At 45.4% G+C, this 14744-nt stretch overlaps 3 protein-coding genes across 3 annotated transcripts, besides 18 other annotated features; 1 reads left to right on the forward strand and 2 right to left on the reverse strand.

Moving 5' to 3' along the window:
- Nucleotides 1-86: 86 nt before the first annotated feature.
- Nucleotides 87-1652, reverse strand: PVX_110900 (hypothetical protein, conserved; the record flags this gene model as incomplete). Its single annotated transcript, XM_001608355.1, has 4 exons — nt 87-345; nt 523-800; nt 901-1202; nt 1439-1652. 4 exons carry the CDS (start codon nt 1650-1652, stop codon nt 87-89), a joined length of 1053 nt encoding a protein of 350 aa, XP_001608405.1.
- Nucleotides 325-369: a microsatellite.
- Nucleotides 572-599: a microsatellite.
- Nucleotides 600-622: a microsatellite.
- Nucleotides 1453-1476: a microsatellite.
- A 533-nt stretch (nt 1653-2185) lies between the features above and the next one.
- Nucleotides 2186-2215: a microsatellite.
- A 1650-nt stretch (nt 2216-3865) lies between these two features.
- Nucleotides 3866-3947: a microsatellite.
- Nucleotides 3948-4902: 955 nt separating this feature from the next.
- On the forward strand, nt 4903-7513 carry PVX_110905 (pyruvate kinase, putative; the record flags this gene model as incomplete). Its single annotated transcript, XM_001608356.1, has 1 exon — nt 4903-7513. Exon 1 carries the CDS (start codon nt 5342-5344, stop codon nt 7511-7513), a length of 2172 nt encoding a protein of 723 aa, XP_001608406.1. The 5' UTR covers nt 4903-5341.
- A 29-nt stretch (nt 7514-7542) lies between these two features.
- Nucleotides 7543-14027, reverse strand: PVX_110910 (DNA polymerase zeta catalytic subunit, putative; the record flags this gene model as incomplete). The annotated part of the gene is made up of 3 exons (XM_001608357.1): nt 7543-13280; nt 13627-13729; nt 13932-14027. The coding sequence occupies 3 exons, from the start codon at nt 14025-14027 to the stop codon at nt 7879-7881; spliced, it is 5601 nt and encodes a 1866-aa protein (XP_001608407.1). The 3' UTR covers nt 7543-7878.
- Nucleotides 8100-8120: a microsatellite.
- Nucleotides 8176-8205: a microsatellite.
- Nucleotides 8611-8724: a microsatellite.
- Nucleotides 8998-9033: a microsatellite.
- Nucleotides 9469-9497: a microsatellite.
- Nucleotides 9577-9599: a microsatellite.
- Nucleotides 10401-10422: a microsatellite.
- Nucleotides 11002-11028: a microsatellite.
- Nucleotides 11894-11922: a microsatellite.
- Nucleotides 12014-12038: a microsatellite.
- A 40-nt stretch (nt 14028-14067) lies between the features above and the next one.
- Nucleotides 14068-14126: a microsatellite.
- Nucleotides 14127-14464: 338 nt separating this feature from the next.
- Nucleotides 14465-14517: a repeat region.
- The last annotated feature ends 227 nt before the right edge of the window (nt 14518-14744 follow it).

Here is a 14744-nt window from a genome sequence, read left to right on the forward strand (position 1 = left end):
GGGGGGAACAAACTGGCTCAGTACTTAAGCACATGCATATACTTGCGTGTATGTATTTTCCCGCGCGCTCTTCTCTTCTCCATCTCTCACTGCATGCTCATCGTGGCACCCAAGTAGGAGGAAAAATAATTCATTAATTTTTGAAAGGAGAAGCTCTCCTCACCCCGCGAATTCATCACGCTGTCTAGTACGTTTTTATCAAATTGGGTTAACTTATTTTTCGTGGAAGAGACAAATTTGTCGTATAAGAAGAGCCCCAAAACGACATGCTCAATGAGGCATTCCTTCTTCTTAAACAGGAGGGATGCACTGATGCATAGCAACTCGCATATGCCTATGTGGTGCCTGCAAAGGGTTAAGCGAAAAGGTAGAGAAAATTAAGTATGTGCCAGCTTAACGCTATAAGTGCTAATCTCGCGAAAGGGTAAACTGTGGTGAAATGGAATAAACGGAGGAGAAGCAGGAGGGACACGAGGAGACGCCGCAGAAGGAACGGGGGAAGCCCCACGCGTTTCCCCTTACACTGTCAAGGTGGACAAATCCGCGGCCATGCTGAAGTACTTCTGGATGATGGACTTGGTCACGCTGCACATCCCCTTGAACTCAAAATGGGTCAAATGGCTTTTCTTCAAATAGGAGTAGTTCTTATTCAGCTCAAAGTGCAAATTGCCATTTTCCCTTCCCACTTCATCCGTGCTTCTTAAAACCTCGTCGATGATGTCTTCCTCACCATCAAAGCTGAGCTCGAATAAAAAATCGAATCGCGCCAGGAGGTTCCCCTTGATGTACGTGTTGAATTCCTGAAAATGAGGACAATTCGGTTTGTCACCACATAACCACAAATGTGTGCAGATGTATAAACAAACATGTGCATAGGTGTGCGCTTGGGCCTTCCCCCACCTGCTCACTCCGTATGTAGGACTTCACCGCGTAGACCCAAAACGTGGTGGACACCGGGAAGAGCGCCTTCTTGCACCTGTACACGCCGTTCTTCATCAATTCCACCAACACGTTTATTTGGAGGCTGTTCAAATTATTTATGTTAATCACGAGGATGTCATATTTTTGCGCAAACAAAATGTTGAAGGAGTCTGCCTTCACGTGCAAAATCTTTATGTTACAGAAATAATTGCAAAATTTAACCAAGTCCACCATTATTACTTCATCTAGACAGATGAAGAAGCAGTGTGGGGCTCTCACTCCTGCGCGGGGGGGAAGCAGTCAAGGGGCGCACATTGTACACAGTGTGCATGGTATACAGAGAGTGGTTATACGTAATTTTCTGCTCAGATAGGGGGGGCTCCTCCCCAGCGGAGAGCCTCTCCCGAGCTGCGCCTATCACATGACCGTCTCGTTCGTTAGCCGGTCTACATAGCTTCCTACGTAGCTATATGCCCATCTGACCGCCCATCTGACCACTCCCGCTCTCCCCACTTACCCGTCAGCGCCTGCCGCGAGGCGTCCCCGCCGACCCACTTGTTCGTGTGCAGCTTGTTGTACAAGCCGTGTGCAAATGTGTCCAACTTGGCGTACCTCAGCACATTGCTGCATATGCTAATCAAAATTAGGGTTAGCTTCGTCGTTCTGCAAATTTTGCTCAAGCAGGAATTGCTGGGCGGCAGCTTCAAAATGTCGCTTATGATTTTGTTCATATCTGGAGCGTATGCAGAGGGAAAGAGGAGGAGGAAGACGCGGGAAGTATCCCAAATGAGACGAAGCAGGTGTACCCTGTGCAAGCTTCACATTGTAGCATATGCCCAACACACATATACACCATTTCGCATAAAGGAAATGCAAAAGCAATGCACCTTCTAAATTTTGGGTTTGCAGCAAACAGTTGAATCTTTCCGTGGACAACATCAGGTTAGTGTCTTCTGGCGCCGACAGCGAGCTGCATTCGAGCTTTTTCGTTTTCTGGGGAAAGGCCCCCCAGGGGAGGATGACCAATTTGTGAGGGGTGGAAGATGCACAGCTTACAACTTAGAAGCTCCCAACTTAGAAGCTTCTAATTTGAGCAGCCCCCAACATAGAAGCTTCCAACTTGAGCAGCTTCCAACTTCCAGCGCTGCAAAAGGAGCCACGCCGCACATTTGCGCCATGGCGAAGTGAAATATCGAGGTGCCTTTTCTCCCCCTTTTTGCAAATTACGTGCTTCCCATAATTCAGGAGCCAGAGGTTCCCGACGCGCGCACCCTTTATGCTGTTCTTATTTGGCTGCCGTGAGGGTGATAAAAAAAGGGAAAATGGTAAATCAGCAGACAGAACATGTACGCTCAATGAGCGAGTGGGAACTCATGACGTGCACTCATAAAGGACAAATAAAACCGCACAGAGCAGCACAGCACAGTGCAGTATAGTAGCCTGAACGTGGGACTTCACCTGGTTGGGGATTGATACAACTATCAAATTGTATTTCATCCCAATTTCAAACGCCTCATTCTTCTCCGCTACATCTTGGTATAAAACTTCAAACATTGTGCATTCGTCTTGGAAAAAAAAAAAAAAAAAAAAGGAGAGAAAAAGGAAATCCCAAATGGGCATCCATGTGTGTGTTTTTTCGAAGTGCATATAAGTAGGATGAATGAACATTCGAGGAGGGTAGAAACGGCAAATAAACGCGTCCCATCCTCTCATCATATCTGCCTGGCATAACCCCTGCTGCTGTACTCGTCCATCGCCCGGGTGAAAGAAAACCTCAAGAGGTAAAAATTTTTAAACTGCCTCTTCTGGGTCACTTCCTCGTACTCCTTCGTGAAGCACAACGCGCAGACTTCTTTATCTACATTGTTGCTGCGAACAGGTGGAATGCCTCCATGAGAGTGTCTCCACTATGGTAGCGCAAGTCAGCTTTTGCTCAGGTGGTGTGTCACTGCTTCTACGCGTTTCTCTCTCCACACCATCCTGTCTGTCTCTCCCGTTTGCCCCCTTGAGGGGTCCCCTCGGTAGGGGCCCTTACTCGTCCATTTTCCCAAGCTTATTCATTTTCACAATTATATTCTGGTGCGGCAAGTACTTCTTGGAGCACTCGCATACTCTCACGTACAGCTTTTTATACAAAAAACTCTTCTTATCTTTGCTCATCAGCGTCGCATTAATGAGTTCAACCACTTGGTAAAAATGGCTCCCCAGGTTGTTCACATTCGCTAGATTGAGGATGCAATCGGTCTGCACATTTTGAAGGGGAAAAAAAATCATCACATGTTTGCACATGCATGAAGTGTGTCTACCCGATGACGACAGCGCTTTGTAGATCCCCTCCAAAATTTTTTTTTACTCTTATGGGGGTGTTTATCGGAATAAGCGTGATGGAAATGAATTTGCAGCTTATGATGATGTTCAGGTATTCCACCAGGTCGTCTTCGGGTTTCTCTCCCTGTGAGTGTTTTCGTGTGGGGGGAACGGGTGGAAGCGACGCATGAGCTTATTTGCGAAGAAGTCCCAGGGGGATGCCACTCAATGGGGAGTGCGCCCCACAGACGCACCTTATAAAGCTGCTCAAATTGGGACAACAGGGTGTAGGCAATTTCGTTAAACGCGTTGGTGAACGCGACGAAGTGCTTCGTGATGTAGCAGCCCGCATAGTTCGTGGAGTCTACTCTGCATGTAAGAAGTGGGGAAAGGGCGATTGTGGAGGGGGGGAATCAACCAGAGAGAAATAACGATGAACGTATGTGAGAGCACCATGCGCAAAGACGCCACGTCAACGCAGTCACATGGTTGTCTCTCCTCAACCACCCCCCCCCTTGTTGCTCCTATCCATGCAGGCATCACAATTTTAGAATGTCCACGTGGATAAACACTTCGAAGATGTAGTTCCTTTTCTCGAAATTGTGAAAAATATTTTCTAAAATGATCTTAAAATAATTTTTTAAAATCAAATTTTTTAACGATTCCTCGTCTGCAAACAGGTTGAGTATTTTTCTGCTCTTTTGGAAGTCAATTCCGGGCGCGTCGCAGTACCTCCGCTTGGTGTTTGTAAATTTCTTTTTGTATTTATTAAACAGCATTGCACTTTTGCGGGGTGATGTAGAGTGGGTAAACACACAGTTGGAAAAAAAAAAAAAAAAAAAAAGTCATCTCTTTTGTTCACCAAATGGAGATAAGAACAGCGTGATGGAAGGGGGAAAGTCCTACTAAGCATCGCGTACACATATCGAGCGAACTGAGAGAACACCTGCATTGGTAAAAATTCGAATGGACCATCCGTTTGCCCCCTTTCGATGTGTGCGCAGTGTTGTAATGCTTCGTTAAGAAATCATGCCCTTTCCAATTGCACATTTTCAGAACACTGATGCACACGGAAACGGCGCGGAAAAAAAAAAAAAAAAAAAAATACACACCCAGAGGGGGGTACACAAGTGGCGACACGCACGTACCGCTTCGCCATTCGCATAGTAGGCACCCCCACCTACCCCAGGAAAGACCCAAGTTGTCTGTCACCCGTGAGCTGTTCCCCTTTTACGAGAAGCGAACAAGAAGATAAAAAAAAAGGAAATTCCCACCGCAGCTTCTAATTTGTAAAAGTGCACATCACATGGCCACTCGTTTTGTAACACCCCTGCCGCTTGGAAGGGCATTACGCAACGGGAAAAAAAATACGTATGCACATGTGCGTGTCCCCCACACTCCCTGACGGTGCATGCGCACAACGCGCTGTAGACCAAGCACTTGACTAATCCTCTAAGGTGTACGGCGCAAAGGGGGAGTAACCTCGCCATCACAGATCACCAAATGAGTAGCCATTCTTTGACGAGGGCGTATCCCCACCGGGCAATAACCAAAAGTTGCCTCCACATTGATCACCATTTCGAGTTTGCCGCGTGAAGGGGAAAACAGCGCAATGTGGCACATTTCAAAGCGGAAAAAAAAAAAAAAAAAAAATAATAAAAAAAATAAAATAAAGATGTAGAAAGGGGCCTTTTCTCCAGTTGACACTCCAAATTAAGCGCTAACGAATTGCCAATTTTTTCACATCCAGGGGTACGCAGTTTTGCAGATTTAGCGAGTTGGCCGTCAAAGTTGGCCACGTTGCACGTTCAGTGGGGGGCAAACTCGTAGAGCTGTTACAAGGCGAATTAAGCTGCGCGCCGATTGCTCCACCCGGGAATAAAAATGCTGTCGGAGGGGAGGCAGGAAAAAGGAGCCACCATAAGAAAAGCGAATAGGAGCGAGTAGAAGCGAGTAGAAGCGATTGGAAGCGAATAAAATCGAAGCAGAGCAAGTGGCGCTCTTCGCACAGTGTGCCACGTAGTAGAGTGTGCCGCGTAGTAGAGTGTACCACGCAGGGGTGACCCACCAACTTCTACACACACACACCCCAAGGTAGAAAGGCAAAAGGAGCATGATGAAGCCAAAGCGGTTGCTGCTCGTCGCCCACTTGGCTACACTCCTCGTCGAAGGGATGGTGAAATACGAGGGGGCCAACACCCCGTTTAGCAAAGCGCACATCCAGAGGTGCTGCTCAGGAGGGCCACTCTTCATCAGCAACCCACATATAACCAAACAGATGAAACAGGTAAAACAGATGAGAAGAAGGAAAAAAAAAATACAAGTCCAAACGGAAGCGGCTGGCCTAGAAATCGCAAACAAAGCGGACAAAAGTAGGCTAAGCAAAAAGGACAAAATATCATTCACAAAAACCAAACAAATAGCTACGATCGGACCCGCAACGGAAAATTTTGAGGAGCTGGAAAAGCTCTACCTCAGCGGAATTGACGTCTTCAGGTTAAATTTCTCCCATGGATTGAAAAGCATTAAAAAGTACATCATAAATTCCCTACGAATTATAGAAAAAAAATACGATACTTCTATTGGCATTTTAGGAGATATCCAAGGGCCAAAAATACGAATAGGGGAATTTGAAAAAAGTGAAAAAAATGAAATGGAAAAAAATACCTTCGTCGAATTGAAAGAGGGAGATTTATTTTCCTTCGATTTGGTAGACAAGCCTGGGAATGAAAAGAGGGTGCAACTGAACTACCCGGAGTTGTTAAAAAATGCCAAGTGCGGACAGATGATACTACTAGATGATGGAAACCTAAAAATGAAGGTCATAGAAAATCAGTTCAACGAATCAGCAATGCAGAGTAGCTCCCTAAAGGTAGAGGTAATTACGGGGGGGAAACTGTACAGCAAAAAGGGCTTCTGCATCCCTAATATGATCATGCCTATTGAAGTGCTAAACGAAAAGGATATTAAGGACATCCTGTTTTGTATCAACGAGGGGGTGGACTTTCTAGGGTACTCCTTCGTGCAAACCAAGTATGATTTAATTTTTTTAAAAAGCATAATCAAGGACTACTACGATAGCGACTTCTTTCGAAACAAGGTGAAAAAGGATAGACTTATTTACGACGAGAAGATGCTCCAAATGAAGGAGTACGATGATGCCAACGATTTTTACATAAAAGAGGTCGATGACTACTACCAGCATTATTACCTGAAGAACTGTCAGAAGTATAAGCGGATTTACGATGTGTACAAAAATCAGGACCTGCAGGTGGATGCAGGCAAAGCGGAAGAGCAGCTCGGAGATTCTGCCGCTTTTCAAAATAGTGGCTACGATGGGGAAAAGGAGATCTCTCAGATTAGCACTCAGATTAACCCTCACATTAACACGCACATCACGGCTGACACCGCCCATTCCACGCCGAGTGACCAGGCGAACGGCATATTCATCGTGTCCAAAATCGAAAAACCCTCCGCTGTGAAAAACATAGAAAGCATCATAAACCTCTCCGACGCCATCATGATTGCCAGAGGAGACCTCGGAATTGAAACCAACTTGTCCAATTTACCAATTTTACAAAAAAAAATGATCAACCTGTGTAGAATAAAATATAACAAACCCGTCATCGTCGCAACGCAGATGATGGAGAGTATGAGATTTTTGCCCTCCCCCACCAGAGCAGAAGTGGCTGACGTTGCAACGGCGCTATACGATGGTTCCGACTGCGTTATGCTCTCAGCGGAAACAGCCACCGGCCAATACCCCATCCTTACAGCCTCCACACAAAACAGTATAATAAAAGACGTAGAAAATGATTATTACTATTACGACTACACGCAAAGGAAAAATAGTAATCCAGTCAAGTGTGCACATGGGTTGAGTCCCACCCCCCCCACTGGAAATTCCCATTTTGAAAAACTTATTTTCAGCATAAGGGACCTAAGCAACAACATCAATTTGAAGTCGATTATTTTATTTTCGAATGAATTTCAGAAAATCCAAAAGCTCAGCAATTTGCGAACGAAGGCTCCCATCCTTGTCATCACAGAGAGTGTTGCCCTAGCTCGAAAGCTGCAACTCACTTGGGGGGTCTACCCCTACCTCTCCAAATTAACCGACGCTCACAATAGGGACCTGTTAACCCTCATTAATTATGGGTGTAAAGTTTCCAAGGAGGAGGGGTTCGTCACCGCGCCAGAGGAGTACTCCCTCGTCACCTTTACAAAAAATATTAACAATTCGTCCAATTTGCTTTACCTCTGCCAACCCTGCTTGGCTTCATAAACCGCGAATACGTGCACACACACGTGGGTGACGGTCACCCCTGTGCGGAAATGGCCCCCCGCCGACGGCCGCACCTGTCGTTTGTTCCTCCGCGAGGGCAGACGGGGGCACACCGCAGCGTAGCAAAAAATAGGGTACGGTACGGCACGGTAGGGCAAGATGCCCACGCGTGTACGTACACATGGGAGGCCACACCAAATGGGGACGTAAAAATGCCACTCCCCATTACAATATGCTCGGAAGTAAAAAAACGTTCACCCACGCAGGCCACTTCGACGCGCGAACGGAGCAAAAACGAGTAACGCAGAAAATCCGCATGAAGATAGCAGCGGCACCGCTGCGGATGACGCACCACTTAAGATGACTCACCCCCCCATCAAACTCCTTATCGCATCCTCCCCCTGCGAAATGCGCTCCTGTAAAATGACTTTCTTAAAGAACACATCGCAGTGCACGGCGTACTGGCACGCCGACGCCTCCGCTTCGGAGCTGGCACACTGGGCGCAAATCCTGTTCAAGCGCTTGACCATCTGCTGTGACCTGCTCACGTCCGCAAAGCTTTGAATTATTTGTGTCCTTGCCTTGGCGTTTTCCGCGTCGCCGATTTTTGCTGTACAGCTTGTCGTGTCACGCTGGGGGGTAGACTCACCATGGCTCCCCCTTTCCTCGACGCGTTTCCACCCCCCGGACGGAGCGCCTCCCCTTAAGCGACCCCTCTCAAGCTGCTCCGCATTCCTCGCGAACAGGTCAATCTTGGCTTTGCCCCAGCTGTACTTCCTCCTCGTTGTGTAAAAAATCTCCTCCAAATTGGGCGAGCCGTAGGGGAGCAAATCCAGCATCCTCTTCAAAGGGGGCATAACTAAATTTTGAATATAGTAGTCAAAGTTTATTTCCTTCAGTTTGGCTTTATTATTTTTTGGGGGTGTCTCGCTACGTACGAGGTGGTTTCCCTTCAGGGGGGATACGCCCTCTTGGAGGATCCCTTGCCCCGTTTGCATGTCCACTGTGGGAACCCCTCTGGCACAATTGTAAATGCCCCTGATGCAGGAAGGATGGGCAACGGAGTCGTAAATTTTATCCTCCTTCAACTTCTTCGTTACCACAAAAGGGATTTTCTCTTTGTACGTGATGACCAAGTGGGGATTCATTTTTAAAAGCTTCTTCGCCACAATTGCTTGAGGCGGCAGGGGCACTTTCCTCTTGTTCCCCTCCAATTCCCCCTTGTAAGTCCCCAACTTCACTTTCTTATATATAATAAAATTATCATACGGAATTTTATGGTCATAAATTCTGTTAAATAAATCACGCAGCACTCTCTTTATGTTTAGCGTCAGGTGGGAGTAAAACACCTTCATGGTAAAGAGAGTGCCCGTCCCACTTTCGCCAACTCCATTGGGGGAGAAAAACAGGAGAGCCTGCTTAACATTACAGAAGCATCTTTCCCTATCGCATTTCTTCTTCGCATTTATTTCTTTCACGCAGAGACAAATTTTTGTTATATTGTTTGGGTTCATAACGCAGCAGTCATTTGTCTGGCTAATAATCTTTTCATAATCCTGTTCGATTATTTTTTCTATTTCCATTTTGAAGAGAGACACGTCGAAGTGGGTAAAAATGTGCCACAGAAAGGCGAACTTTGCTTTGTACAAGTAATTTATGAGCTTCAGGATGGAGTTATCCCCCTCGCTGCTTATTAGTCCTACGAGCTGCTCGTACAGCTTCGCTTTGTGCGCCTCCGTTCGGGGTTCCCCCGTATGGGCTTCCCTCTCCCGGTTCGGCTCTTTCGCTTCCCCCTCACCATTCGTCCCGTTCGCTTCCTTCCCCCCGTTCCCACCGCTCCCGTACACGCGCAGAATCGCCTCCACCATCTCCGCCAAAAAGCACGGCGACGTCCTGTGCACGTTGACCTCCCTACAGGGGCACACAAAGTTGGGGAAAAAGTTCCTGCACATGGCGCAACAGCAGCAGCAGGAGGACAAGTGGCAGCAATTCCTGAAGTAGTAAAACATAAAATATATTTGCAAAAGTACATTCTTCACCAAATTGCACTGATCCGATCTGATGCTTTCCACCCCCTTGAGCTCCAGAGTAGGTTTCTCATCACTCTCCTTTTTGTAAGCAAATCCAAAGTACCTCTTTTTCGTCATCAAAAGGGAGGGGCAATAAATTTTCTCAAAATTTAAATACATGGGAGAGGGTAAAATGCCATTCACGTTTTTCAAAATGTCATGAGCTATCCTAAAGGTGTAACTAATATCGTTCATTTCGTTTAACAAAAATAAAGAATCGGTATCTCCGTAGAGAACTTTAACATACTGATAATTTGCCCTTATATATTCAATGATGTAGAGGAGGAAATTCTTTCCGGTGCAAATGATACTCTCAGATATGTCTACACATGGCATCCTCCCTGAAAAGTTGGCTCCTATATAACCTGTGGCTACATTTAATATCATTTTTAATTTCCCCATTCTTTCTACTAATCTTTTTCCCGTTTTATGATCATAAATTTGAATACACCTCTTCAGCATTATTCTTGTCTTTAACATGTCTTCTAGAAAAAGAGTGCAAATTCCTTTCCTCTTCTTCTTCTTTACATACACAGTGTTGTTGCTTGTTATGAGTACATCATCTCTTCTTAACCTTTTCACTAGGCTACTTACATTGGGTGGGTTCTTCCTCACTCCTAGTCTTATGAATTCACAATTGGGGAGCTCTTCTCCTTGTGCGGAAATTTTCTCGTCACTTGGGGGCCTTGACTCGGGGCAATTCGACGGGGGAGTGACGTCCCCTGGTTTTGACCCCCCATTGGAGGTACTCCATGATTCCTTCGGAAAAAAAGACTCACACTTGGGGGACTCCTCTTGGGAGCATTCGCCACCCCCGTCGATTGAGCCATCGTCTGGGTTACCCCCATACTGGTTAGACGCCCCATTTGAGTTATCCGAAGGGCCAGTCGACTCGCCCACCCTCTGGACATCCAAGCCGTCAAGCAAGTCGCCGGACGAGCTGCCTCCACTGGAGTGCGGGGGCTCGCTCCTCCCCAAGGAAGCCTCCACCGGCTCACGCGGTTCCTGCCGCCCCTCCCGCCTCTTGAAGGAGAGCGTGCCCAAGCAGGTGGAGTAACAAATGTTGAAGGCAATTACAATGGAGGGGTAAAGGGACTGGAAGTCGAAGACCAGCAGGGGGAAAAAGTTGATGGAGCTCTTCGGCTGCAGCACCAAAGGGATGTGCAAAATGGGCCGTTGCTCCATTATCTCCTTGTTTGAGGGCGAATACAAAAGGAAGCCATTCCGCATGCACAGCTTCACGAGAAAGGACTCGATGATAAACTGTGACCCTCTGTTTATTAGCGACAATAAATCCACGTGAAGGTACTTGCAAAAATTCATCTTCCTTTTTAAGAACCCAATTTTGTCATATATGAGTAGGAGCAGGTTGACTCTCTTCAGAAGGTACCGCACGGTTAGGTGCCTATAGGGGTAATATGCGGGCTCTCCACCGATAGCACCATCTCCCCCACGACCCCTCTCGCGTGCACCTTTTTCATCACTTCGTGCCTCCCCCGCCGCGTAACTGTACCAGCGGTACAAGGTGTGCCTACTTATGGAGGGCACAATCACATTCAAATAATGCTTACACAAATTTTCAAAAGACGTGTTCGAAACGCTTGACAATTTATATAAGCTCTCAATAAGTCTACCCTTTATATTTTTATTATACGCATTATTCAGTTCTGTGAATTCTCGCTGGTCATTTAGCTTGCTAATGTGTGTGTAGAAGCTACCCATGTCTAATGCCAGGCACCTCTGATTTATGTAGCTAACATTGTACTTATCATTTTCATACGAAATTATACTTAGGGGAGAGTAAAAATTAATTTTATCGATTAGCTTTTTTATGAGGTCTCTTTCATTTTGCGCAATGTGGATGTTCACACTGTGGTAGTTTGCGTCGAAATGGAGTCCCCCTTTTTTTTCCTCCTCTGTTTGTACCTCTTTTTGCACCTCTTTTTGTACCTCTTCTTGTACCTCTTTTTGTACCTCTTCCTTTTGACCATTTTTCTCCCCGTCTGGGTTGTCCCCTCGAGGTGGCGCCTCGAACAGGTCCCGATGAATATACGCACCATCGCTGCACATTTCAACCCCTGGGAGGAGCTTCCCTTTCGGTCTTGTTTCTTCCTGCTGGCTGAACAAGTACGGGAAACTATCAGGGAAGGGCTGGCTAGCTATTACGCCCATACAGTTGCTGTAATCTTCGTAGTAATTCATAAGTCTCTCATCCCTGACTAGGTAAAATATGGCCTTTATTTCGTCCTCCCTATAGTTGGACGAGTCATGATTTTCGCTTTTCACTTCTGTGAGAATTTCAAGGAAGAATACATTTCCGTACTTGATGTTCATTTTTTTTTTTTTTTCCTCCTTTTGGTGCGTCTTCCCGTTTGATGCGGTGAGGAGGGGGTCCTCCTCGACTGTTCCCTGTTGGCAATTTTTTCTTACACCCTTCGGGTTTGTCTCATCATTTGTTACTGCACCCTCTTCGTCTTTCCCCCTCCTTTCTGTGCCATTCAGATTGTTCAAAATCGCGTAGCACTCCTTTATCTTCGGTGGCTTCTTCGTGTAAACATACCTAATGACGTCTTTCCTCTTATTGTTAATTTCGAATGAAGCTATGTGTTTTCGCTTCCCCTCGTCATGCTTCTTTTCCTGCGCCATTTTGGTTGCTCCCTTACTGGGGGGGGTTCCTCTGTGCAGCTTGAAGTCGCCCAAAGTAGGTTTAGCCTGGCTGCAAGCCGGTTTAGCTTGACCGTAAGCCGGTTTAGCCTGCTTGTCAACGGATTTAGCCTGCTCGTCAACAGATTTAGCCTGCTCGTCAACAGATTTAGCCTGCTCGTCAACAGATTTAGCCTGTTTGTCAACGGGTTTCACCTCGCCGCTAACACCGCCCCCCCCGAGCGACCTCAAAAAGTCCGCAAAGAGCTTCTTCGTCCGGTCGGTCAGCACATCAAACGAGGCAAAGTTCAGCTCCTTTTCAAAGTCGTCAAAATTGAAAATGTCCCTCACCAAATCGGGGTTCACCCTTTGGCACCTCTTCTTCTCCTTCACCCACAGTTTCGCAAAGGAGTCCAAATAATTGATAGGCAAATCAAAGTTCAATTCGTCCCTCCATTTTTTCTGATACTTTTCAAACTCATAGGAATAAATCCGGTGGTTCAAAATATGTTCATGCCGTATGTCACACTCGATGTCGTAGGAGGTTCCCCTTCTTAAATTCGAAAAATTAACATCCTTCGTCTTGTCTGTAAAAAACCTTGGAGCATTAACATCTAAATATTTGTTCCCCTGTATACATTCCATGTCGCATTTATTTTTCACATTCCATTTTTCTTCTTTCGTAAAAGATTCAAAATTTATTTCGCTAAAAAACTCTCTTCGAAAAAAAACATTCTTATCAACATAAATTTCTGAACAGCCATAAATATTTTTGCTGCACAGAAAGTGGAGCATGTAGCTGATGTGCACCTCGTACAGTTCCCAAATTCGATTTTTAAATAACTTCTTTTTGAGTAAACTGGCGAAATAGTTAATTGTGTGTGGGTATAGGAAGTATATTTTTAAAAAATCCTCTGCCTCTTCCTTGTAACCATAAATGCATTTTTTTTTTACCCTTTCGATGTTGTATATGCACACATTTTGCGTCTTGTCTTGTTTTGCCTTGCCATATTCTTCTTCTAAAAATTGGCATAGTTCAGCCTCGAGATTTGCGTCTGACAGGGGGGAGGAGATTTCGTTACACAAGGATGTGTTCGTAGGGACGCTTACTTGTATGTACTTTACTGAGGTAGACCGCTTTACACATGCGTAGAAAAAGGGAAGAACACAACTTAGTGGAGAGAGTGGCTCCTTTATTAGCCTTCCATACTAAACATGGTGTTTTTTTTCCCAAAATTGATTACTTGATTTTTCTTCCGGGGGTATTAACACGTAAAAGAATGGGAAGAACTGAAAGATGTGCATAAAGTGCGCAACAAGGGGGTACATTAATGTTTTACTCACACGTTTGCGTATGTTCATATACGCCCCTTCAGGTTTGCCTCTTTCTCGCGTGGGAACTTACGTCGTGCACGTACAAGCAGACGCTCTGCCCGTAGTAGCTTAGACCTAATATTTGAATGACACACGCGTGGGGAATCTTCCTATTGTTTATTTTGCACACCTATCGCGAAAAGGGGGAAGCACATATATGACAAGCGCAGCTACGATGCGTAAAAAAGGAAGCGTTGCAAAGCATTCGCGCAGGTACTTGCAGGAACGTTCCCCCTGAATAGTGCGCTCGTGTACATATACATATACGTATACGCACGCCCATACACACATGAGCATTTTTTAATTTTTTCCCTCTTGGCCTTCTACAGTACCAGTGAGTCAAACGGAAGGGACGGCTTCCTATAAATGTAGTAAAAGAACAAAAACTTGCACACGAAGAACGCTGTTGGTTTTTCCGCTATATTCATGTTTTACTCTGTGGTTTTGAAGAATTTTAAGCAATGCAAAAGATGGCATACGGCATGCGGTTTTTGCTCTTAAATGTGTCACCTACGTTTTTGCTCACCAACACGATGGACTACGCTCATGTTGATAACTATTCCCCCCAAATAATTTTTATATGTTTTAATAAGTGTGCTCATTTTACGGTCAGAGGGAGAAAAAAAAAAAAAATTGTTTTACAAAAGGCGTAAAATATGTGCACGGTACGGTCTATTCACCAGAGAAAACGTGAAACTGGAACAAGTTGAACTGGAGTAGCATGCATTTTTCTGTTCGCAAATGTGCATACGCGTAAATACATCTGACCATTTCGAATCGAACGGCAAAAAGTGTAGATAAACATTTGTGAATGCTCCATTTCGGGGTTAGCATTTCCCTGCCGCTTCTCTTTTTTATTGCCACCTTTTTATTTTATTTTTTTTCTTTTTTACGTTACATTCTTTCCCTTGTGCGTTCTTTTGCACTTCAAAAGCCCGACAACAGGAATCAACCCCTGATGATATCCGAAAAAGGAACTTTTTTTTTTTCTTTTTTATGCCCAAAGGGCGCTTAAAATGAGGAATGATATTTTTCTTTCTTAACAACTGCTTAAATTGTGCAAGTGCGAAAGGGTCCTTAAAGCTTCTTCCATTTCGTTCTTTTCTGCCCGCCTTACGACCCCTACAACGCTCGCGTATCAGAAA

Source organism: Plasmodium vivax, chromosome 6 (genome assembly GCF_000002415.2).
Source record: "Plasmodium vivax chromosome 6, whole genome shotgun sequence".
In the NCBI taxonomy this organism is placed as follows: domain Eukaryota; phylum Apicomplexa; class Aconoidasida; order Haemosporida; family Plasmodiidae; genus Plasmodium; species Plasmodium vivax.